This window comes from Leptosomus discolor, chromosome 3, assembly GCF_034619465.1.
Source record: "Leptosomus discolor isolate bLepDis1 chromosome 3, bLepDis1.hap2, whole genome shotgun sequence".
Classification (NCBI taxonomy): Eukaryota; Metazoa; Chordata; class Aves; order Leptosomiformes; family Leptosomidae; genus Leptosomus; species Leptosomus discolor.
This window is the reverse complement of record NC_141393.1, coordinates 77,554,036-77,579,896: the sequence shown is the minus strand read 5'-3', so window position 1 is coordinate 77,579,896 and position 25,861 is coordinate 77,554,036. Positions and strand designations below refer to the sequence as shown.

The 25,861-nt window shown below is 39.0% G+C and overlaps 1 protein-coding gene across 2 annotated transcripts in view; it reads left to right on the top strand.

Moving 5' to 3' along the window:
- Positions 1 to 25,512, top strand: part of SLC30A7 (solute carrier family 30 member 7) — a 30,165-nt gene extending 4,653 nt beyond the window's left edge. Inside the window, exons 3-11 of one of the 2 annotated variants that reach the window (XM_086463501.1) lie at positions 2,114 to 2,227; positions 3,705 to 3,792; positions 5,465 to 5,591; positions 6,514 to 6,651; positions 8,224 to 8,274; positions 10,462 to 10,597; positions 21,825 to 21,915; positions 22,926 to 23,075; positions 24,891 to 25,512. In XM_086463501.1, coding sequence (XP_086319627.1) covers positions 2,114 to 2,227; positions 3,705 to 3,792; positions 5,465 to 5,591; positions 6,514 to 6,651; positions 8,224 to 8,274; positions 10,462 to 10,597; positions 21,825 to 21,915; positions 22,926 to 23,075; positions 24,891 to 24,938 — 943 coding nt within the window. In that variant the 3' untranslated portion in view covers positions 24,939 to 25,512. Of the gene's footprint in view, positions 1 to 2,113; positions 2,228 to 3,704; positions 3,793 to 5,464; positions 5,592 to 6,513; positions 6,670 to 8,223; positions 8,275 to 10,461; positions 10,598 to 21,824; positions 21,916 to 22,925; positions 23,076 to 24,890 lie in introns of both variants that reach the window. The other variant, XM_086463500.1, reaches the window with a different exon arrangement.
- Positions 25,513 to 25,861: the final 349 nt, after the last annotated feature.

Below are 25,861 nucleotides of genomic sequence, written 5' to 3'. Positions count from 1 at the left end.
ATTTCTATGTGGATGTATTCCAGTCAAACTAGAAGAGCACTGGTGATGACCAGCAAAAGGAGTAAATGATTGCTGTCTTTACACTTAGCAAAATGAAGAAGCAGCCAGCCATAGCAACTTAGCACTCTTGTCCACATTTTTATTTTTTAAAATTATTGATAGAGCTCACTGTGCTCTCAGGAGTACTGTTGTTGGTTCCTTTGATTTAGTGTAGCTTTACCACAGCATGTTAACCTTGGGTGTGTGTGATCCCAGTAGAGATCAGGATGCTGGAAACCTTGCTTTTTGCTGTGAAGTAATGTAGTTACTTATCCCTCTCTCATCATAGTCTGTTATAGTGAGAAAAACTAGGTGGATAAAAAAAAACTTGGATAAATTCTATACCTGTTTATGAATCAGGCTAAAACACTGGCTGGAGGTTTGACTGGAAATTTGGAGACTGAGCAGCAATACATTAAAAAAGAATGCAGGTCTGGTGCTTTGGCAGTGCCATTGGGGACTGGCTTCTCTGCTCAGGTAAAATGTAAAAACATGTAAACGTAAAAGATGGCTATTTAGGGAAGGTTGGTATTAGTCAGAAGTACTTAGCAAGTGTATTGCTTGCTGACCTGCTTTTGTTTCAGGCAAAAGAGAATATGATCTTAGAATTCTCTGTGTCCTGAAACTCCATTTTTTCAGCCTGCCTTACTCATAGAAAGTGTCAAGTTGCTGCAGTGTGAATGAACATTAAAGAAATTCTCATCTGATGATGCATTAGTTCTGAAATAAGATGCTTGAGAGGAAAACTGCTATCCTGAAGTAGACTTTACAGTCTTGGAATGTCTGACATAATGAACTGAAATTATAAGTGAAAGACTTCAGTCTTTTTGGGCCTAATATATTTTGTCACAGGCATACGTTTGCCAAAATTTTATGAAGGGCAGGGGAGACGAGGAGGGGATGTTGCCCTCTGTGTCAGTGACCAGCTGGAGTGCATGGAGGTCTGCCTGGAGATGGATGAGGAGCTGATCGACAGCTTATGGGTCAGGATTAAAGAGAGGTCAGAGTCAGGAGACATTGTAGTGGGGGTCCGCTACAGGCTGCCAGACCAGGAAGGCTGAGTGGATGAGGACCTCTGTAGACAGATAGGAGCAGCCTCACATTCACAAGCCCTGGTCCTCATGGGGGACTTCAGCCACCCTGGTAGCTGTTGGAGGGACAACACAGCAGGACATAGGCAATCCAAGACGTTCCTGCAATGTGTTGATGATAACTTCCTTTTCCAAGTGATAGAGGAAAGGGATGGGGCTTGGAGCAACCTGATCTAGAAAGTGTCCCTGCCTGTGGCAAGGGGGTTGGACTAGATGATCTTTAAGGTCCCTTCCAACACAAACTGTTCTATGAAACAGTATGTCGATTGAGTTGTTGGGGACTGTAGACATTAAAGAGTTTTCGACCAGTTTTTGCTGTGTGTGAAAACTCTTCCGAAGTATCAGGTTTGAAAATGGATTTGAGAATATTGCTGTTGTAAATGCTTAGTGCCATCACTATGGTGGTATTGATAATCTTCAGCAGAATGGTTTTAGTGTTACTGCACTACTTAACTTTTATGTACGTGGTGTATAATAGCTACTCAAAAGCAGTATCTTTAAACCAATTTTCTTTTTTACCTAGGTGTGAAATACTACTTTTACAAACTTATGTGGGGTCAGTATTTAAACGCAACTTGTGTGTATACACTTTTCTAGCCGAATTTGCTCTTACAGTCAAACTACAAATGGAAATAAAAGAACAAATACCTGCCACTAGAAGTATGTTGGCAAGAGATGTGGCTGTGGGTGTGTCTACTGCAGGGGCTTTGGTTTGTGTCTGTGGAAACCACACACCACTACCACCAAAATCATATGCCAAGTGCTCTTCCAATGTGCTTTCCCTAAGCTGACGAAAGCAATTTTGTCGTCATATTTGTGCTGGTGATCTAGCATGGGTTTTTCCTCTGTGCTGGCAAAATCACACCTGAAGCATAGGCACTACACAGTGTATTCTGCTAGTGTGTAAAAGATTAAATGCTGTTTTTTTCATACTCAACATGTAGCATATGGGACATAACTTTTTTGTTGTTTTTCTTTTCCAGTTTAGGTCTAATATCAGATTCTTTTCATATGTTTTTCGACTGTACTGCTCTATTGGCTGGATTAGCAGCTTCAGTTATTTCAAAATGGAGGTCAAACGATGCTTTCTCATATGGGTAAGAAGCGAGGCTGTTACCTTGATGTATTTCAGTAAATGTCTAGGTGGTGATTTTTCACTGTATGAACAAAGCCTTTTTTTGGAGAACATGGAAAAGCTAAGTTGAAAGCGTGTTTAGGGGTTTTTTTTGTTGTTTGTTTTTTTTTAAAGGTGAGTTATGTAAACTTTTAAGTTAATATCCCCCTAGAAATAGTAAAAATGTGAAGGCATTGCTTTTGGGGAGCAGGTTTATCACTTCCAAGATCTCTGTGATCATACTAGTGGAAACAAACTACACAGCAGAAAGTTGCCCTGCGTCGTTATGTGTTCATGGCGCCCGTGAAGTAAGGGCAGCCGCATCGTGGGTCTGTTCCCACGGCGCAGTGAGGTGCTTTACAGGGGATCTTGGGCTGCTGGTGCCCCGTGACTTCTTTGGAACAGCAAATTAAGCTGAAAGGAGCTAAGGCTGAGGTGGTAAGCCGTGCTTCTCGGAACCAGCAGGATGCAACAGCTGTGGCTGCCCTTAATGCAGATCCGCAAGGCTGAGATATGACATCCCATCCCTATCGTGGATACAGCTGCTGCAGCTGGTCCTGTTTGAAGGGCACTTGGTTCCATGGCACGTGGCAGTTGTGCCCTGTAAAACAGTAGTGGTGGTGCAATATTATTAATTGGCGATACTGATTAATTAACAGCAAATGAGATGTAACGTGGGTTGCTGTGTTCCCCATAGCATTGCTGACCTGAATGTCAGCATTTAGCTTCAGCTCTCTTGCCTAAGCATGTAGTTTGAAACTTAAAGCACTGTTTAATTAAGATGGAAACTCCAGTGTGCCTAGAAATGAATTTAGGAAGAATTGATTGTAACATGAACTAATTGCAGTGAAAGCAAGTTCTGTATTAATTACTGCTTTGCATTTAAACAGCTGGTGTTCCATTTATTAGAGAACAGCCATAATTTATTAAGTCTGACATTTGTTACATTTGAGTTACAGGTTGTTCTAAGCTGGCTGGTTTTTATTGGAAAAATTTAGTAGCTGAAATAATTTCTACTTAAAACTTTTAGTAAAAAGCCCCCTAATAGAGGGATAGCAAATTAATGTATGGTTATTTGATATTAAACAGAACTTTAGATTCAGCAGGCTTTGATTAAATCTTGCATGCTTTTCTTACTTTGTAGCTTCCAGGTATATGTTTATTCCATAACTGCCAGTAGAGATGATCTTAAATGGGAAGATTTGGATGTATTAGAAGTTTTCTTTCCTCTAGATTGGGTAATGGCTGATCTAGATCTTGTAATTTCCGTCAAAATACAACATAGCAAATTTTGTCTACTTATCTGTAGTTTATATACTACGTTTCCATTTCGCAAATCACTGTGTAATGCAACTGTTTGAGAACTAGAAGGTTGTATTCCAGTCTCTAAGTTCCACATTTAATTTTCAGCATTTAAATGGAGGTGGTAATATCTACTGTTGCTTTTTTGTTTCTTGCAGGTATGTTCGAGCAGAAGTACTTGCTGGTTTTGTAAATGGTTTGTTCCTCATCTTTACAGCATTCTTCATTTTTTCTGAAGGTGTTGAGGTATGTTATGAAGGCAGTTACACTATCATTTGTCACATTTCTAGTTGTAGAGCATATTTAATGGGGATAACACTATTGAAATTGATTATGTTCATAATAGGTTAAAAATATGTAGTTTGAACGGAGAATAGGGCCGTCTGAATTTGCTGTTTCGTGACACAGAAACCCAGCTTCTTAAATAGTGTATTTTGATTGTGTAAAGATTCTGTGGGATTTACCCTGGGTTTTTTTTCAGCCAGTTAAGTATGTCGTGGAAAAATCTTTACTTCTCATTTTCAAAGGACAAATGAGGCCCATAAAGAAAGGCCAAAACTAGTCATTCAGAGCAGAGAAGTTAGTCATAAGAAATGGAAATACATTCTGTGAAGAAGTTGAATTACCTCATTAAAGAAAGAGCATTATCTTCCAAATCTTAGTCTGATTTAAATGGCAAGCGGTAATAGCTTTAACATGTACGAGGGCGCTTTTCTTGAATTTTTTTTTTTTTTTGCAAGATGGTTCAGGTGATAGTTTCAAGATGAAAATTTAGACATCAAGGGCATCTGCGCTGAAGTGAGGTAGGATTAAGAGTAAAACTGAAAACTGATCAGTTTGCATTAATGCTTTTACTTATTAATGGGAGATGCACTACAAATTTCTTTAGACTTCTAGTTCAGAATCATTCTAGAGTCTGGGTGGTTTTAATTACTAGAGAATTGGGAAGAGCTTTCAGGAGTGTATCCTCTACATAGATAAGCCTGTAAATACTTCAAAATCAGTACAAACTGGGCTGAAATTGACTAAAAGCTTGGGAAAACTTAAATCCAAATCTCGAAACAGCAACAAGACTTACTAGAAAAAATGAGAAACTACTGGAAGGGTCAAGGGTAATGTTGAAATAACATTCTTATTTTGCTGGTATTAGCTCCCATGCGAAGTATTCCCTTTGCTTGTGATGATGACTCCTTTTCTGTCTGTCACTTCAAAATTTTATACCTGCTGAAAGTTTCATTGTCTTGCTCTTGCCTGTAGCTTTCATTGCTGTGGACAGATGGTGAATGTTTCTCTCCCATGTCAATAGTCATTTACACTCCTTGACGCCTTCAGATGCAAATTGTGTAGGCCTATAATGTCTCATGGAAAAAAAACTTCTAAAGAAAGTAGGGTAAAAAAGAATTAAGAAAAAATCGATCTAGATTTTAGAAGTTTTGAAAAATGCCAGTTTGTTCTCAGTCTTCATTTCAGTCTTTCATTCCCCTCATCCTCTCACCATTCTAAGGAGGAAGGAGGAAATGGTGTTCTGCACTCTGGGAAGTTGTTTGAATGACTTGGGCAATTTATGTATTATAACAGCTTGAAGGTTTTCATATAGTGTTGAGCCACATCCCACAGCATAATGAAATCTTACAATAAAAGTTAGCTAGACTATCAGAATATTGTACTATACTTCCACAGCTTTAATAATAAAACTTCAACTTCAGATAGTAAGAATTAGTCTGTGTACCATCCCCAAAACTGAAAGTCCTGAGTAATTTCTGTCTTTATATATGTCTGTTTGTGTGAGAATGCTCTTGTATCTAAGCAGTTCTTTCAGTGCCTTTTAATAATGTGAAGAGATCGTAAAACTCTACATTTGCTTCTTGCTTTCTTGTTTTTTGGTATTTGTGGGTTTTTTGTTTTTGTTTTTTTTTAGAGAGCACTTGAGCCTCCTGATGTGCATCATGAGAGACTCCTTCCTGTTTCTATACTAGGATTCATTGTAAATCTTATAGGAATATTTGTTTTTCAACATGGAGGTCATGGGCATTCACATGGCTCTGGTAGGATGTTAATAATTTTCAGTACTGTTTCCCTTCTTAGCACCTCGTGTTCCAGGACCTTAGAATCCTCTGATGAGAAGCCCAGGATTGAATTTTAATGTCTTTTTAGTAGCAATCCTACCCAAATGTGTATGTGACCTTACTGTTTTATCACTAGCCCTAGTATGTCACTACTGTAGTTCTCACGTTAATATCCATTAACTTGGAAGACCTAGAACTCCAGAATCTGCTTTCTTGAACATGCAGTCTTCTGCACCTTATTGGAAGAAATTTGCGGAGTGTCTCTTGGACAAAAGCTGGAGTTAAGTCAGGTCTTGGCTGGAAAATTTACAAAACAGTGTCTGAACAAAATTTTAAGTATGGGATGATTCAGCTTCAGGTGCTTCCCAACTTAATGTCTTTTGAATTTAAATGCAGAATTTATTTGCCTAAACATATATGGTAAACATTTTGTTGTTCGTTTTTTTTTCTGCAAAGCTAACTGATATCTCTTTCAGTTTATTATATAAATTGATACAGGCTGGTGGAAGAAAATAGTCTTTGGTCTTTAAACAGCAATTTAAGCTTGAATTTTTAATATGTGAGCGATAGCCAATTTCTGGTTTCTTAGAACAGCTATTTTTAGTGTGTTTGTATCTAATTATGTCTACATTTTTCAAATTGTGCTAAAAGTGTAGCACAACTTGGCTCAGAAGTGGGAATGTATAAAAACACTTGAGTTCTCAAATCAGGTATGTATTTTATACAGCTGCACAGCGTAGATTTAGATGACAAACAGCTTGTGTTAATTTTCTTAACTTACTGAAAGCCATACATTAAGATGACCTAAAAGATGAATAGGTTTTGTGTAGCTGAGAAACAAAGGTAAGCATGCTCTTACACAACACTTGAACTTATACTCGATGGTGATATTTGTTTGCAGGGCATGAACACAGCCATTCCCTGTTCAATGGGGGTCTCGGCCATGGACACAGCCACGGAGGTCATGGTCACAGCCATGAACATAAACACGGCCATGGACACACTCATGGTCACGGCCATAGCCACGGCCACTCTCACGGTCAGGATTATTGTCATGGTAAGTACTTAGTTAATGTCATAGACCATCTTGCCTCGGTTTAAATTTGCTATTAATGATTTACTGGGAAAAAAAGAAAACAAAAGAGGGTGCTGGCAGCTTGTGAGCATACATGGAAGTAGTTTCACTAAAGGTGTGGTACGCTGTGCCATGCCGCTGCCATGTTTTGTGGCTTATTTTGGTACATGCTGTTTCACTTGCAGTAAGTTCAGTGTTGGGTTTTGAAGGGTTTGCTTTGCCTGCGTTTTTTGAATGTTCACTGTAATGTTATGTGATAAAGATAAAACAGATGTATGCTATAGCAATATAATTTCATTAGTTACCCAGTGCTCTGTTTCAATTTTTCATTAAAATCAATAGACAGAGTGAAGCTGCTCTGGTGTTCTCAATTTGAATAATTTTACAGATCAAGATATTAGGAAGGCTGAAGATGGAATTTTATTTGAGTACTTAGGGATTGATGTGTCGTACATGGTTTGTGATCTCAAGTATAAGATTTTCCCCATTTTGTGTAGCTGAAACCTGTTTTAAAGCTGGTTATGAAAAAGGTACTTGGTATCTTAGCTATGTTTAAATCTTTTCTATAAAAGCAAGCAATCTGTGAAGAGACATCCGTGCAAAACATGATCAGTAGCCTCTAGTGTGGGAGAAGAGACAGCATGGTTACTGGTTACTTTGAAACATGTGAATGAAGCCTTGGTGTAATGCAGGGTTGTCAGTCCTTCCTGCCAAATCTGATGTGACTGAAAATGTGCACATTCAGAGCAGGGTATAATGTGGTAACTCGCAGACAGGAGGTGACAAAGAGTATAAAAATATTTACTTGTCCCTTCCTTGCTATTTTTAGTAGAAGATTTGTGGTTGTTTTCCAGGAGTTCTCCTGGAGTTTGATTGGAAAGCAGGAGCTCCCCCCTCCTGCCTTCCCCTTGCGCCCCCCCCCCCCCCCCCCCCCCCCCCAGTGGAATGGCAAATGTAGCATCAATTTTGTGCAACTTTTGCATAAATTATTTTATATCTTCACTAGAAGTCATTTGCTACTTTAACAAGTTTTTCTTAAATTATCTTTCTGACGTGTTCCACAGAGGCATTAATCTCCTTGGATGAGTGGATTTTTGTTACTTAGATCTACCTTCTCCAAGTCTTGTCCTTGTTGTTTTACGTTAGGTTTAAAAGCTTGCTTAAGTGAAATATTTTTGGTTAGCAAATTTATTCGTCCGTACTCCTCTTGTTTGTGTGCATGGCTTGTATTCTTGAGGGGGCTTTATTTTGCTAAATAATAGAAAGGTCTTATTTCTCAGTTCATTTTCATTTAAAAAAAAATTGGTCTTTTTATACATATGTATATAAAATATATTGTGTAAAGTGGTGTTCTCTTTTAAAAAATGTTTAAGACTTTTAATTGAATTGCTGCATTAAAAAACAATAGCTAGAGTAAAAGCCCGTCATTGTGAGCAGCTTGTCCGTTCAAGACGTTTCAGAAAGGGAGACCATAACAGAATATACTACTAGAGAGCGCCTTTGTGTAGGTTAATGTGTCAATAATTGTCTTCGCAGATGACCATTCTCTTGAAGGGATGGCTGGATCCAGCAAACAGATTTTACAAGGTATGATGAGAATAAGTATAGCAGTTTATTAGTTTCAGTATGGTCTGCCTGCCTGTGGCTGTCACGGAACTGTTTGAGAGGGTGCCTCTGGGTAAATGCTACATTTTCCTTAGAGGAGCTATTTTATGAAGTCCCCTTCCACCTGTAAGCAGAGCAGTGCCATACCCCGTGCATGGCTGGGCATTCAGACGTGCACTGAAGTCTAAATGCAGTGGTAATGCAGTGTCAACACTGCGTAAAACGGAGACCCCAAGAGCTAGGATTCAGCTTCTGTTACTGATGCTCAAAAATCAAATAATAAAAATATAGGAAAGAGTGGTTAAAAGCAGAAACCTAAGGAGCCTAATTGCTATGTATGCTCTGGAAAGTGAAAAGCAGTATTATTATGATAGAATGTATTTGAAAAAATGCAGACTGATAGAATTGTTAAAGAGCGCCTGAGCTTAAAACTTGCATTTCATCAAGCTGTTACGGTTGTTTTAGACAAGATGGTAATTCACTCTAAATTGCTTGAAGGAGTACTGGAGTCCATGATCTCCTGAGCATTAGTGTAAATAAATTGCTGATAATTTAGATGTCAGTTTGGAGCTTTGCATTTTTTTAAGTGTTCAGAAGTTAGAGGGAGAAAATCATGTCATGTAAGAGGTAGTAATTATTTGGCATACCCAAATGTAGACACTATTTTCTCTTACTGGGTGATTTTCTGACTTGTTTGTAGTCCTTGAAAAGGAACATTTTTTCAGCCTTTTCCAGAATTTAGAGTATACTGTATTACATATGTATGTATACTCTATACTTAAGTAGAAGATACTTGAAAGTTAGTCTTTTCATGAAAGGCGCATTTTAATTGAAGCATATTAAAAATATTCAATTTTATATAATTTTATTCTGATTTTTCAATACTGTGGTGGGTTGGCTATGGCCAGCAACTAAGTACCCAGCAGCTGCTTGCTCACTCCTGCAGTGGGACAGGGAAGAGAACTAGAAGAGTAAAAGCAAAAACTGCTGTTGGATTAAGACAGTGTAAGTGAAGGAGAAGAAAAAAGAAAAAGAAAAAAAACCCCTCAAAACCAAAAACCAAGTGATACAAAGACAATCGCTCACCACCTTCCACCAGTAGATCAATGCCCAGCAAATCTCTGAGCATCAGCTATTGTGCAAAGACTACTCCTCAGTTTTATTGCTGGGTGCGCTGTTACGTGGTATGGACTATCCCTCTGGTCAGTTTGGGTCAGCTGTCCTGGCTGTGTGCCCTCCCAGCATCTCGCCCACCCCAGCCTTGTGGTTCTGAGGGCAGAGTGAGAAACAGAAGGCCTTGATGCTGTGCAGGCACCTTTGGCAGTAGCTAAAACACTGGTGTGTTACCACCACAGTTTTAGTCACTGAGCTGAAACCCAGCACCGCGCGGGCTGCTGTGGAGAAAAGGTACCTCCATCCTAGCCAGACCCAGTACAAATGTAGGCTTGGAAAAATCACGAAAGTGCTGATTTATAATTGTGCATTGGTTTTTGTGAGGAAGAAGTATCTTAAGTCTGGAGAATTGTATTCCAAAAGCTGTCTGAATGACTGTTCCCGTCATTGCCAGCAGAGTGCTCCAAAGGCTAAATTTTAGCTAGCTGCAAAGTGCTTCTTTCTTTGTCTTTTAAGGTAGTGTGTTATTCTTCAAAGTAAGAGTGAAGTTGTTGGTGTCTGCAGCATTGTTTACCTCTCAAAATAATTTGTCTAAGATTTCTTTGCCGAATAACTTCTACAAGGTATTGTCAGTGAAACATTAGCATCTTTCAAATCTTTACAGAACTGTTTCTGTTAGCAGTCTTTCCATCTTACACAGTAGTTACCATTGTCTGTAGGCATCAGGGAGCATGAGTTCCTTTACTGTAATATGGGTGGGTAGTGAATGAAAAAAATTTAGCTACATCTGTTAATCACTCCTTGAGTGACAGCCATGCCGTAAAGTACCCCTTACTACTGAGTGCAGAAAATAATGTAATTTCTTCAAATGCTCCATATTCTACAAATATGTCAAAGTCCTGTGATCACTTTCTGTGTGTTTGACCAAAAATTGATCATGAATCTCAACAAGCGTAAATCATGTTATCTAGTTCTTGCAGCTCCTCTGTAAACTTTGAAATATTCCATTAGCTTTAAGAATACCAAGTTGTAATGATATCCATTAATCTCTTACAGGTGTATTTCTACACATTGTTGCAGACACGCTCGGAAGTATTGGTGTAATCATATCTGCTATATTAATGCAAAACTATGGTTTAATGATAGCAGATCCTATTTGTTCTATGCTGATAGCACTACTTATAGGTGTAAGGTAAGCATTGCTATCACTGATATTTGGTAGTATTTTTGATGCTAGTTACAGCACAAATTACAGCTCAGAATAAAAGGTTTATCTGTTATGCTAATGACTTATGACGTTTGCTTTTCTTCCTTCCAGGAGCGATATGTTATCTCTGTTCTATACAGCTGTTCTGGTGTGCTCTTACATGAGCTATCTTTCTTTTCCTTTTCTACAGCTTTTGCTCTTAAATCTGCATATTTTACCCCTGTTTGCATAATACTGCAAAAATGTCTTTCAGGCTCAAACTGTAGAAGGCTTCCTCTCTGTATTTAGTACATGCTTATATAAACCAATGTACTCCAGTAAATAGAGCAGAATGGCTTCAGGGCAGCAGAGTTGAGCCTGCTGGCACAGGTTGTGCCCTTGTCCTTGACAAATCAAGGCTGGTAACTTTTATTTAATTTTTTTTTTCCCAGCAAGAGCTGGCTTTTCCTTTGTATTTGTATTCTGAGACATCTTTATTCCTTTTAAGATCCGATGGAAATGCTTCAAGTGGTTCTGGGCTTTCCTGGTTGTTGCTTACCAAGATCACTGTAAATGTGAAGCTATTGGGGTGAGACTGGACAAGCAAACATTTCATTCAGTGATGATGATATTGATGCTTTTCTGGCAGCAGTTTCAATGGTGGCATAGGGCAGAGTGCCACAACTCCAGTGACATCCTAATAACTGAACACCTTTGTCTCTTCAGCCCTGGTGAATGTCATTTGATTAACTGCAGCTACTTGTGCTTATACCGTATATGGCATGTTTATGCCGTCTGCATGGCAGCATTCACAGAATTATTGATGTGAATCTCCCTGTTTGTCAGAGTAAGCAACATGCTTCAGGCACTAAATGCCCACAGAAATAGGTGTGCTAGAGGTCACTATTAAATTACCACTTAAATATAAAGTTAGTATTTTGACTTAAACCTCCTGTAAGTTCATAAAGGCCAAATTATGGCGAACTAATTCTATTACTGAAATCTCAAAAAATGGGAAAGAAAATGTGCAGGTTACCAAGGGGGAAGAGACTGTTGCTGAGGTAATAGCTGAGTAAAACACAGCTTTCCGTACACTGTGTATTTTAAGGGTCTAGCTTTGTGTACAGCAATGCACACGTGCAGCCAGCGCTGATCAGAAAATACCGCGCGAATGAGAAATTATCTTTTTTCTTCCATTTATACAGAGGTTGGAAGAAGACTACCTTCCTTAATCGAGGTTTCATAATAGAGCTGTTTATAGGTCTTCTAGCACAATTGGGAGGAACATCTGAGGTCCATGTTTTAGGCTGAAAATGCTGGAGAAGTTCACTGTTTGTTGTGTCTTTTGACCTGATACCAGACCTCAGCCTGTAACATTATTTTGTTGGTCTGTGATGCTATAAATGATCTCTAGAAGCATTATGCTAACTGAGCACAGTCAGCTGCATCGTAGTGGAAGCAAGCCTGCGTTTCTTGCAGGCTGTCACATCCTGGCACAGCAGTGGAGCAAACACTAATTGCAGTATTTGGTGTTTTTTTAAAATTTGTTCTTTTTTAAGCAGTCCGACATAGTTAACTACTGATGGCTTTGCTTGAAATGAACTTAAATGAGATCATAAACAAGATGACTGGCGGTTTCAGATGGATATTCTTTGAAGGCTTGAGTTCCATCTTGCATTGTTTGACTGTAGTGATCTTCATTTACACTTCTGGACACAAACTCACTGTTTATTCTGCCTTACTCTTCACTATGCTGTGTGTGTGAAGTGCTCTTCTAGAATTAATGCAAAAGGTTTTTTGTATTTTCTTATAAGTTAACAGTAAAATGGGGGCCCAACCAATGATTGCTAGGATATGTAATAGTTTTGTCCTTTATCTTTTCAAGTCGCCTAATTCTGACATAGAGAAGAGATTATACTGAAATTCTGTGAAATTTAAAATTTTAATGGAAAAACATTGTTTGCAAAAAGAATTTAAACTGATAGTGGCAAGAACTATGTCTAGGGTTTTTTTTAATTGTTTGTTTGCTGTAGGGGTGTAGGTGGGTTTGAGGTGGGGAGGAGGGGGTTGTTCAATGTCCGATACAGGGATTCCCGGTCACTTCTGTGGGCCTATTTGCGACCTTGATAATTGACTTATGGGGGGGAATTGGCTTTAGATTGAATAACTGTCTGCTGTTTCAGAGGACTGTTTATCTATTTTACTTATGCAGAGTAGCCTGCTCATGTCCCTTTTACTGGTTAAACCAACTTTGATAAGGTGGAGTGGGATAGATCGAGTACATGTGTGCCCCAACAAGTGGACCCATGCATCTGTTTAAAAATCAGATCTGTTCTTTGTGGCTGTAATAAATCAAGCATAGTTTTAAGTTGGAGATGCAAAAGCCAGTCTGATAAAGTTGTCCAAAAGTTTTAATGCTGTCTGGCGACTTTCCCCTAGTTGGGACTGTAAAGCTTTGCTCCTTTCAAATAGCGTTGTGGAAAAGCCTCAAGGTGCTGTCTCCTCTTACAAGAGTACTTTAGCTGACGTTTAAATCTAAATAATAGTGTATTTTATTGCTGATCTTCCAAAGCTGTTTTGCATGACTCCACATGTTAAGTGTATGAAGTTGTCCATTTCCATTTTGATTAGCTGCTTACACCTCTGGTTCTACATTAAATGTATTAGTTATTAGATGATGAACTAGAGCAGGCAATACTCTCCCTACTGCTGTTAATGTTAACCAACAGCTCTTAGTGAAAACAAAACCTTGAGTGTGGATCTTCTTCTATGTCTTTGAGTACTCTGAAGCTTTAAAATAAAGCAGTTGAAATGTCAAGATCTGCATGGAAATGCTGTCAGCTTGTTGTTTGTGAGGGAGACTTTTATGTCTTTTATGTGTGTATGTCTTCAAGGTCTCGTTGTGCTGGCCTTCTGTCACATGTTCTCAAATGCCAAATTAGTGTATTGGTTTGAGAGTTGCCTGTAGTACAGGTGGTTTTCTATTGTTAAGAAGGTATCTTAGGAGACAGTTGTGATACTGCAGGTGGCTAGACGAGTGTAAATCTGAAGTCGTGGTGGGAGAGCTGTCCAGACTTGAATCTGTTCTGTTAATTTTTAAATAAAGAGGGTGTGCTATTCTGAATGTTACACTCTAGAAACCCTGCTGGCTGTATATGAAAATAAAGTAGACATTGAGCAAATTGTTTTCATAAGTTGGAAATTCCCAATAAAATACAAACTGGTAAATTAATTTTTACTTATGTTGGTTGGTGGCTTTCTCCTCTAAGGGAAGGATCCTCAGACCTGTCTAGATTACAGTATCACTTTGGATGTGTCTTCAGTCTAAGTGGTTAGAAGGCTTTCCAGCTGGAATGAGCTCATATAGAGATGAATTAGGACAGAGTTGTAGATGTAAAGTTGAGAGAGGAGTCTTCTGTAGGATAAACAACATTCTTGGAAGCAGTATAAGGTACCTTGAATGAAGTCTTTGGATTCCTGACTTCAAAAAGTAGTTTTCTTAACCAGCTGAACAGTCTGGACACTGTTGCTGTTGGGGTTTGGGAAGGATTCTATTCTTGCAGTATGATGGGTAGTATTGGAAATAAGTATTCAGAAACACATCCGAATTGTTTTCAACAAAACCAGGTTTATTTTCTGATGCTGAGCTTTAGGTATATGTGTTTAAAAGAGGAATTCTTGTGGTAATAGGTGCAGGAGGAGCAGAGATAATGGTGTGACAGTAATTAGGTACGTGATCTTAAGACTAGTGAGAACCCATTCTGTCTAACAAATGACATTGGCATGGGTTTTGGCCTGATGAGCAGTTGTCATAGGAAGATCTAAGCAACGCGTTAACGTGGTGCTGTGGTGTAACAAACTTGTGGCTTTTATATCCTGTAAAGATACTACGATGCAAGTAATACAAAGTAATCTAGAAAAGTAATTAGATTAAAATGGAAGAATAACAGATGTTGCATTTGGTATCCCTTACTGGATGTGCAATAGTAGTTATGAAAACACATGGAATTCTGCTCTTACTTTCTTGAAGTAAGCAAATGAGTATAGTGGACTAACAAATCTACCACCAAGAACTTTCAGGTTCTCAACTCTAGCTGCTTCATTAACTGAGTATGTATTGAAATTTTCTTGAAATTGAAAATAATTATCTCTGAACTTTCTCACATTTTATGAAAATAAATAATTTGCAATTCAATTTCATAGTTTTCCTGAAACTAATGATTAAACATAGTTTAATTTTAAAATATATGCCAGTAAATCTGCATTAGTATGTTACACTTTGCATGTCCAAGTAAATATTTAATCAAAATAGGTGTATCGTTGTGCACTTACAATTTTTAGTGTACTTTAAGGTGATTAAGTAGCTGTTGTAGTTTGTTTATGCCATCACAGTAAGCTGTGTTTTTGTTGGAAGTCTGATGATACTGTGTTCATACAGGTCATTAGATTTTAAATACAAAATGCATACATTTTAGGGATGTGTGTAGAACATCTTATGTAGTCCAAAAGTATCAGGCAAGGGCATAAGCTGTATAGAATTTGCTTTAATTTACTTAAACTGTAAAGGTAATGGTTTTGATTCTTTGTGTGCAGTTAATGTTTGAGATAAAAAGCTGAATGAGGTGATGGTGATAAGATGCCTTTATTGGCTTATGAGACTCTTTGAGGAGCATTTTAATAGCTTGCTTTATTAGCAAGGAAATTTTCAAAAAAAAGGTTACATGAAAAACAAAAATTAAGAAATTACTATGTAATCAGTGTATTTAGTGTTTAATACTTGGTACATTTTTAGTTGTTTGAGGATTTAATGAAGCTTTTTTTTTTTTTGCCCCCCCCCCCTTTTTTTGGTATGAAATGTGCATATGCCACTTAACCTGGTAATGATTCAGCTGCAATCATGTATCCTCCAAGTTATTGTTTAATGGTCTGAGTTTAACTTATAGAATGTGCAGGGCATGGGTAGGGGGTAGGTTTGATCCAGGCTCTATTTTTTTTTTTTTTTTTAGACTGTATTCCGTCTGGGATACTTACCTGTCCAAAGAGGGAATAAATGCAGAACACAAATCCTTACTCCCTTCCGTGGAACTATGTCTAATAAGCCAGTAGAATATCAAAGCAGTTGCATGTGAGTGCAGAGGGGGATCATTGCTCTTAATCCAAGATTGCTTGTGTCTAGATGAAGTAACTGTTCATTCATTTTATGTTGAGTGTTTGCTTGCTTCGCTGTTAGGCAGCTTGCTCTGATTTACTTGAGTCTTGCCTGCTCCTATTAGTGGGTCTTCTGTTCTGTTCAGTCTTCTGAAATGATGGCAACACTCTACCAAAAGAAATCACAAAAATATCTGTATAGGATGACTGAAAAACTTCTCATTGCAATATAAAGCTGTACAGCCTCTAATTTGTAACCTGTTTTGTCTTGTGCAGATGCATGAAGGGTTGAGCAACACCTCTTCAGTGAAGTGAAGCAGTGCTTTTAATTCAAATGGTTGAGCCTTCCTGTAGACAACATCTCTAATTAGTGCAAATTGTCAGCTACTGATATGGTTGCTCTGTGTTGCTCCTGTGATCCTTCACTAAGGCTGTTCTAAGGTGATATGTTCTCTGCCTGACTGCTCGTGAGTTAGCACAGAACATTCTGGCTGTACAGTGAAATTCATGTCTGAGATTCATCAGAGGTTGTTCTCACTGACAAATAAATACACTTCTAAGCTTAGCAGAAGCAGAACTTGGATAGCTCTTACTAGAGTATAGAGAGGTAAGTTCAGCCACTTTCCTTTAGTAGACTATGACTGTCTACATTCCAGTAAAATCTGTCTTCAGTAGGATTACAGAGAAATATTGTTAGTAGCTATTACATCTCAAGCTTTAAAGTTTACATTTTTTGGAGGCAGAAAAATAGCCCGGTGTTCTGAGATAGAGGCAAAGGCACAAAGTCAGATACTTTCAGCTTTGCAAATTTTATTGTGCTTTTACTTGCTGTAGAAAGTTGTGTTTTCTCCACCTATGGATTGATCTGTTGAGCCTTAACAAGCAGAGGGCTTAGTAGTTTGTGGTTTCTCAACTGGAGGGCTATATCCTGTCATCTTTTAAAATTCCAGCGTCATAAATCTACGGCCGTTTCTGAAGGGTGAAGCTGGAGTGGATGGGGGCGGGGGGGGGGGTTGTAGCTCTTGAGAGTTCCTGTACAACTAGTATCTGATGAATCTTTCTTTGATTACTTTCTCTACTATCTCATGCAAGTGTCCATTTACTTACGAAGCACGAATAGGACATGCTTAAAATAGATGAGTCTGGTTTACTAGCATTTTGTTTGAGGTCTTGGTTGTTTGTTGTTTGTTTTTTTTTTTTTAAAGAAAGCCTGGCTATTTCATAGGTGTTCAGGTTGCCACTCCTCAAGGTTTTTCCAAAGTGTTTTCCTCCTAATTTAATGTGCCTGAATCAATAACAAATTTCTCAAGTTTCTAAATTGCTTTTAATATTTAAAACTAAATGTTCGTTTATTTTTTAGCCTTAGGATTCTAAGTCTTACTCTAAAATGTTGAAGCAATTTTAGGATTTCAATTGGCTATGTGAAATTAGTCATCAAGCAAAAGCCACAACTCTAGTATAAAGCAAGAACTTTGTCCGAAACCACTATTAGAGCCACATGTTTCTAGAAAGGCACCGTAGACTAAATATGATACCAGCTGGGATAGAGCATGCAGGCTACTTATTATGTGGTCAAAGAAATGAGGCAATTTACTTCAGTCATTTAGTGAAGTTGCTTGCATGGGTTACATCATTTTTACATAGTTGGAGCCGCTTGAATGCGAGCTTTGGGGGAGGGCACGCCTGTAACGTTTGGGGTACGTGCCTACAATGTTTGGGGCAGAACAATATAAAAAATTAATTTTTTAAATCAGGTGCTGCATTCGCTAAGATTCAGAAGGAATGTCCTGTAGCAAAACTCCCCCAAGCTGGCATGCTTGTCGTTGGTGTTGTTTTGAGCCATCCTTGCTAGATGGCATGCGCTGCCTTTATTTACAGTGTAATGGTACCTGCCAGCCTTGCTTGAGAGTCAGTGTACTTCAGTGTTAGAAGAGACAATTTAAAGTGGGAAAAGTAAGTGTTAAACCTCTGATCCTGGTCTTGAGCAAAGCCTGCAGTCTGGTTGAAATTGCCATTGCCTAATTGAAAGATTTTATTAAGGTTCTGAAATAGGCTGACGCTCTTGGCACTGCAGATTTGGATGGTGGCTGGAAAAAAAATATTTTGAAACCTGGCCGTAGGTTTTCAGCTGTAGTATTTGAAGAACCTCAGCTGGTCTTGAGTCTTAGCAATGTTTGTTTACCTTCTACAAAACCTGTCACAAGCATCCTCTGTTTTCTATAGTGTTGGGAGTACTAAATGAATTTCCCGCTGTGCTCTGAGTACAGTGACTGTGTCAAGGGTTCTTTACCCCAGAGCTGTTTTCAGCCTTGCTGCCCAAGATCATGACAATGCCGGAGTCTTGCTAGCTGTGCCCGCAGAAACAGCGGCGTAAACAGGATGGGACTGGAGGGGGATGAGTATTAGCTGAATGTGATGCAAGTTGATTGAAAGTCTCATGCTTTCACTCCTCATTGTTAATCAAGCCGTGTGTAGTAGTGGATTTATCAGATTTATGTCAGTAGGTGTTATCTGTTTGAACACCTTTCACTTCCTCTGTTACAGTATATGTGAAAGTGTGATGTGCTGCTAATTCGCTTCACACACGTGAGCTGCTCTTGCTATTATGGCTTTTGTAGAGGAGATGTTTGTGTCCCAAGTCTTGTTGTGGGTTAGCACCTCTTTCAAATTCCGTTGCCTTGTAAAAGAGTGTCATATTTTAGATTAAAGGCTTGATAATCAGAGACCATGGGAAAATTGTCTGCTTTAGCAGCAAAGCTTACAGACTGCTTATGTGTGAAAAACATGCCACTTGGTGAGAATTCAGCATTATTTGTTTTCCTCAGTAATCTTTTTGTAAATTAAGAAAAAAAAGGGGAAGTACCAGTGCAATAGTTGCTGCAGAGACAGCCACGTGTATTTTGCATTAATGACTAACCCCTCAAAAAAAGGAAAGCTTGGTCAAATTCTCTAGCCACATTTTCAGCCTGTTTGGTATTGTCATCTTTCCTAGTGTTTTCTTCAGTCACATGAGATGGAACTAATATTTCTAGTGCCTCCTGGCGATGAAGTAATACTGGTTTTTAGTTAGTATTTGAGAAAAGAGCATACTGTGTGGAGTTTTGGTTTTTAATTAAAGGTTTTGTATTTGAGTAATATGCATGAGACAATGGAAAACCTGAGACACCAGAAAACTGGATTCTATAGTTTGTCATGTTAGTTTGGCTTGCAATAAAAGACTACCTTGTAAGCTAGTGTCCCTTTGGATCTAGAGATGCATCTATGGGCTTCTGTGAGGGTGTGTTGTGTCATTGCTGCTGTCATGGCCTTTTCAGCTTTGCAAAAGATAAATCTGTAGCTGAACACCGTGTCTAAGAGGAGGGAGGTGTCACCTGGGATATGCTTCAACTTTCACCTGCAGTGTTAAGCCACATCCTGATTTACCTCTGTTCTTTAGACTTTTAAGATGAGGCTGTTTCAGTTAAATGCCATGGCTTTAGCTTTCTTGTGAGGTCTTGATAAAAGCATAACTTGGATAGCATTATTGCCAAAAACTTGCACAGGGGGTTTCTCTCTTAAAGCTTTAGTGTCGAGCCATTACAAAAACATGAATAGGTGAAATCTTGCCAGCAGGGAGACTACCTTTTAAGCAGTACCACCTATACCAGCAGCGGGGTGTTTTTCCCCCATTCACCTTTCTGTATATTAGTTGATTTTGAGGTAACACTTCCAGTACATGCTGCTTAAAACTGCACCCCATTGCCTGGCAGGGAGAGACAGTCTTTGATGCTTGTACACACCCTGCTGATTGCATAGACTTAACCTTGGAAGATCAGTTTCTTGGGCAACAACATTCTCAGAACGAAGCAGATCTTAATTTTAAATGCCTTTTTTGCTGAAGAGCTCTCTAATGGGGTTTTAACTTCCTCTTTTCAGTGTGCATCCTGTTCCAGAATGAGTCAACCAGTTTCACTGACCAAATCCTTTTTTTGGAATGTGTGAACGTGCCCAACCTGCTAGTCTTAAATCTCCTACTTGCCCATTCATTTCCATTGCATCAGATAATGTACATCAGCTTTATCAAATAATGTAAGTTAGCTGGGCAAATCAGACATTTTTTTGGTTAGATTTCTTTAATGGATTTTTTTTTCACTCTCGTGGTATGTTCCAATAAAAAGGCTCGCTCCTACATTCTCCATTTCTTTAGTCCTTTGCCTGGGAAAAATGTGCAGCCTGTACGTGTGCGTTTTTTGAAGCCTTTGGATGCCGATGTTACAGGGGCCTTGTTCAATTTATGGGCATAGAGTCAGTGTTCAAAAATCTTGTATTCAGTTTGCATCCTGAACTGATGTATTGGTCTTTCAAGGTTTTTATTAAGAAGCAAACCTGCATTTTAAATAGTGAGTTAAACTGAAATCAATTCAGCAATGGAGTGTTTTGGCAGCTCCAGCACCCTTTGATGTAATGCTTGTGACATGGACATTATTTAGTGAGATGGGTCCATTGATAAGAGGACCTTTTTCCCTAAACTTCTGTAATCCACAGTCTGTAGAACGTGACACTCCAATTAAGCTTCCTTTAGACAGAATGATGCTTACTGCATTGCTAAATGTTTAATTGTCTTGGCGACAGGTCCAGTTCAGGCAACTCCTGCCTGCCCTTAATTGCTTCTTCCTATTTCTGAACCGATTCCTTGGTAGCAGCGCAACTGGGTGAGGCCACGTGGTGGAGTGCATCAGGCAGTGAATTTGGCTGGGATAACCAGCGTGCCTGCAAGGAGGCTTAATTTTAGGGTGATTGTTTTTCCAGGGGTTCATTAGACAAGAGTCATGCACTCTCTACCTCCCTCCCACCCCTGGCTAAGGATTAGCCAAGGAGCGAGCTGAGCAGTCGACCAGCCAGCGCTGCTTCCATGTACATCCCCTTAAAAACGGAAAGGAATGGTTGGTCATGCTGTTCACCATCTGCAGGTACGCAGCTGGTCTGTGCAGTGCCTTCTACATCATGAGATTTTTAAACAAAGCTGCTGCGGTTTCCTTTAACAGACGGCCCAATTAATCTCTTACAAATGTTTTCTGAATGCTTTTTATCCCGTCACTCTAGGTACTCCAGCTGTGATGCCAGTGCTGAACACTGAAATTCCGTTTACAGTTTCTGAAATGTCACTTCTGGTCTAGAGTGTTAGGTGACTTATACGCTCTTGAAATTAGATTGCTATTTAAGTTTTAGTATTGGGCTACAGGTATTTGTCATCCTCTCAGATTTTAGGATGCTCTGCTGAGCCGGAGATGATGCACTTCTCCCAAACAAAAAATCACCATACTGAATACTTAGTGAGAGTATGAATTTTTGGTGGTAGCTTCAGGGTGGATGGGCTTACTGGTACCTGGTTTTATTTAAAAAAAAAAAAAAAAAAAAGTGTGTATGTGTGGAAGTAATAAAAAAAGGTATTAAATATGTTCTTGGTTTGCTGATCAAACAAGACCATTTGGCCGGGAGGGTACCTCTAATTGCTTCCAAATGTTTAATCCTGGAGTTTGTATGAGACCCTACACTTAGTTCACTTTAAGAATATGCTAAGTTGTCTGTTTCTGACAGAATAACTTTGTTGTAGCTGGACTGGTCCATACTAATTTTGCTTTATGATCTCCCCATTTTTATCTTAGTTCATACGAAAAATATGCCTTCAGCCAAACACAAAAGCAAAAACCATTCCAATTGCATATTTTAATGGTTGGTTATGAGTGATTGCCATTGAAGTAGGTTTTGGGTTTGAGCTATAGTTCTCAGCTGCTTTATCATATACCTTTTAAGACACTAAGAGATTTCATCTCAAATCCCATGATTAACTATTAAATTTTTGTGAATGTCCACCAGTTGTCTCTGTGGAAAATCTGGGGGAGAAGTAATCTTGCCTTTAGTTAAGACACCATAGCAATTTTGTCAATCCTTTTATTTTCTGTAGCAGGTTTTCCTGGTAAGTTTCTCAGCTTCTGGTGAAATAACGAAAGAAAAATTCTTCAAGAGCATTAAGGAATGTTCTGTTGCTCTTCGTTCTGCATCTTTTGAAAATGTAATAGTAGCTAACTCCCTTTTTCCTTTCCAGTATTGTTCCACTTTTAAAAGAATCCATTGGAATTCTGATGCAGCGAACTCCTCCTTCTCTGGAAAATGTCCTGCCTCAGTGCTACCAGCGGGTGAGCTCTTAGGCCGTGTTTGCTTCAGCTCAAGCTGCTGACTGAATGAGCCTCAGCTGTGTGTGTGAGGATATTTTGTGACGTTTTCCCAGTAATGCCTGTGAAAGGTTCCTTAGATTGTACAAATGGAGGTACCAGTTTGATTCTTACCTTTCTGAAGTCCTAAATTGTATGTAGCTTCAACTCAGCTTGTGTTTTAAAACGTGCCATGTTGGTTTAGAAAAGTAGATCCTGAAGCTTTTCCTCTAAAAGTACTTTGTGCTGATGCAAAGTGCATAATGTTTTTCTGTTTTGTTCAGTTTTTGTCTCCCTCAAAATCTGGTTCTTAGTGAAGTGAGGTGGAGTAGTTGGAAGTGTATTCATGAGAATATGTAGATTACTGTGGCTTTGACCTCTCCTGGTACTCCTGTTTAACTCACCTGTTACTGTGTCATGGCCTGAGCATTGGAGTGCCTTTGCAAAGTTACTACCAAGCACTTGTAGGAGTGCTGTCTTTCCTCAGGGAGTTACAGGACTATAATCATCATGTGGAGGGTTTGCTAAAACTGGACAGAGGAAGAAGGGGTTTGACAGGACAACCTTAAGCCCTCACACAACATTTACAGAAATAGTAACGTATTTCTGTTAATAGATAGAATCTCTCTACAGGTTGTTTTATGAGAAAATTCAGTTGCAGAAATGGCTGTTTTAATTGAATGTCCTCTCAAATTTAATGACTGTGACGCTCTTGGACACCACTTTTCAGAAGTGGTTTCAGTAAAATGTACGTAGGATGTAAATGGAGCAAGGTACCAAATCATGACACCTACGTACAATCTGTGTTTTCACCTTCCTTACAATTACGGGGATAGTAATGAGGAATTTAAGCAAAATACCACAAATTGCACAGTGAGCTAGAAGTAAAAGAATGCATCGTCTTTTACAATATTTTCGTAAAATCTTTCGTAGCAAATGTAGTACAGACGAACATTGTCTGAAATATGTTGCTTAAAATTTGCCTATATTTGTAGGTGCAGCAGTTGCAAGGAGTTTACAGTTTACACGACCCACATTTCTGGACCCTCTGTACTGACGTTTACATAGGGACTTTGAAATTATTAGTAGCCCCTGATGCTGATGGAAGGTGGATTCTAAGCCAGACTCACAACATTTTTACTCAGGTATGTCTCTTCAGTGGAAATTACATCTCAAAGTGTAAAGTGCCTGTCATGTGATGTGACATTGTAATTCTTACCAAGAAAAGTTAAATGTTTCTGGGTTTGGGATCAGTGTTTTGAAAAGCTTCTCTGCTCCAGCTGTGTAGAACAATTCCAAAACACTCAGTAGTGTGATGGGACTGCTGTACCTCTCTGCATTAGTTTTTGATTCCCCTTAATGGAAATAACAGCTGTAGTTGTCTGAGGTGTATCAAATTAAGTCGAAACCCTATATTGACCTATGAGGAACCAAGAAAATAGATGAGGCTTCCCTCAAGATAGGGCTTCCGACCACAGACCGGACCTACTTAAGGTTTTCACTGTGCTGATGCTGTATTTGTCATTCATTTCTGTCCCTCTAGAGATGTTTGGGTTTTAGTGCATACTCAGTTTCTGGTCTCTCAGGAGAAACACCACTGAAGCCAGCCAGCCCTACAGCGTGCTGCCTGAGTGCCTGAATTCTTTTGAGCTCCTTAAAGTTTAAGGAATTTTAAAGTAGTCAGTCATGGGGAACCCAAAAAAAATGAACACACATACTTGGTTTCATGTTAGAGACTTAGGAAGGAGGATTTGTTACAAATATCTTAAATTCAAACTATCAATAAAGTTGGTCCTTTTTGAGATGTTCCATCACATACCTGTAGGTTATTGAGTAGGTAGGAATCAGTCTGCTTGGCTTATTCTGCAGACTATGTAGTTTGAAACTAAAGGATATTTTTTGGGAAGGACTATGCAGAGCATTCTGTTACATTAAAACTAATTTTACATCCCAAGTCTCTGAAGGATTGCATTTTGTGTCTTTAGCTCTTCAGCTGTTTTGTAGCTGTGCAGGTATCAAGAGCCGTGTGTCTAGGAAGGGAATTGGGAGAACAAGGTCTATTATTTTTCTTCTCTGACTTATGGTAGTAAGTGGAGGAACGGTTGGAGCAAGTAGAGATTTTTCTCCTCGGTAATACTGGCCCTCGTTAATCTTAATATAATTGATAGTTGGTTTTGCCACTCAACTGAGCTAAAAGCAAGTTGATGATAGTTGAAGACAATCTGATCCTTAGCAGCGATCAGCCTAATGCTTCAGGATCACATTGCATAACCAGTAACCATCACAACATCGTTGCTGGCCTCCACTCGGGTTAAAAGAAATGACTGAATGGTTATTTTTTTTAATGCTGTTTTATACTGAATGATGATAAAACTAAGCAAGTCCATCTGAGCCTGGTTTAATAGGACTTCTGAGGAGAGAAATGCTTTTGTACAGTTCGCATACCTTTACCTAAAGTTTAGTGTGTCATGATGTCATGTAAATTCACTGTAGCCGTTGTGTTTCTTGCTAAAATCTTGGTGTAGAACTGGTTTGAACAACACATCCCACGTTACGCTCCTGTGCTTAGCTCCGTTTTAAACTGACGGCTCCTCGAGCAGCTTGCTTTTCAGGAGGTAAAACTTGTAGGAAAGAAAGAATCGCTTTTGTGCGGCTTCACGTATGGTGGGTATTTGGGATCAATCAGAAAAGCCAATGTAGCAGAGCTAATGTTCCTGGGTAATTACCTGTGTGCGCTTGACTGCGCGAAGGACGATGTGTTCATACAGAGCTCTCAGTCTGTAGGTTTCAGACTTGCCAGTGTCTCAGTGAATGATGAGCTAAATGTGGGAGGTGAATTACAGGAAAATAAGATACTGAGATTTTTGCTAGGTCACTCACAGATGTGCACTGCTGTTCAGGACAGTTAAATTGCTTTGGCTTTACAGGGTTTTTTTTAACTCTGTTTTTTTTCCCTGTAGGCAGGAGTAAGGCAGCTTTACATACAGATTGATGTCGCAGCCATGTAGTGAATTTCTGAAATTGTGCTGTTGGACCAAAGTTTTCCGTACTGTAACGGTATAACAACGTACTTCTCAAGACAGAGCCTGCCTCCACCGCTGTTCTGGAATTGACTGAATGGATTTCTGCCCTTGGGCTATGGATGGAGTTCACTTCTAAGGAGTAAATATTGAATGAATGTTACAGACTTCTGGTCTTGTCTTTTTGTGGCCCCTAAACTTGTAAGTTTTTGAGGGGTTTTTTACTTACTAAGATTGTGGTACTGGAAACCCTGTTGTGTCTTCAGTAAAGCTGCTGAAACCACTGCTCATTCCCATAAAACCAGTGTTATCAACAGTCGGAAACTTGTTTTGTAGATAATGTCACAATGGCTGACATGCTTCAGTATAATTGTATGTTTGTACAATTGTTTGTACTTTGCAAACTTAATGAACCAAACCATATTGGGTTTTCAAAGTGCCTTTTATATCAGGAGAGGTATTTGCCAGCATAAATATGGAGCATCAAAGGGTTTTATTACTTTTACAAATACCTTGTACGCAGTCTTATTATTTACTAGTGGTGTACGGGGGGGGGGGGTGTGTTTGTGTACTTGCATAGCTGTAGACGTTAGACTCCCCTTACACTTGCATCTTACCAAACAGACAGAAAAATTCCAAATGTAAAAGGCAAAGCTGTTGTGAAGAGACTTACTTCTAAAACCAGCTGGATATTTTATTGCACATACTTTGTGGAAATCATTTTAGTCAAAGTACTAGATTTAACTGCAATTCTTAGTGTCTTCATACTGTTGAGAGTAACGAGACATTATATGATGCTGCTCATGTTCATAGTCATTGAAACAACAGGCAGCTGAGGGAAGATGCTGGTGATGGAAGCAATGCGTGAAGTTTTTTATCTTCCAAATTATGTGGCGGGGAAAATTAAATCC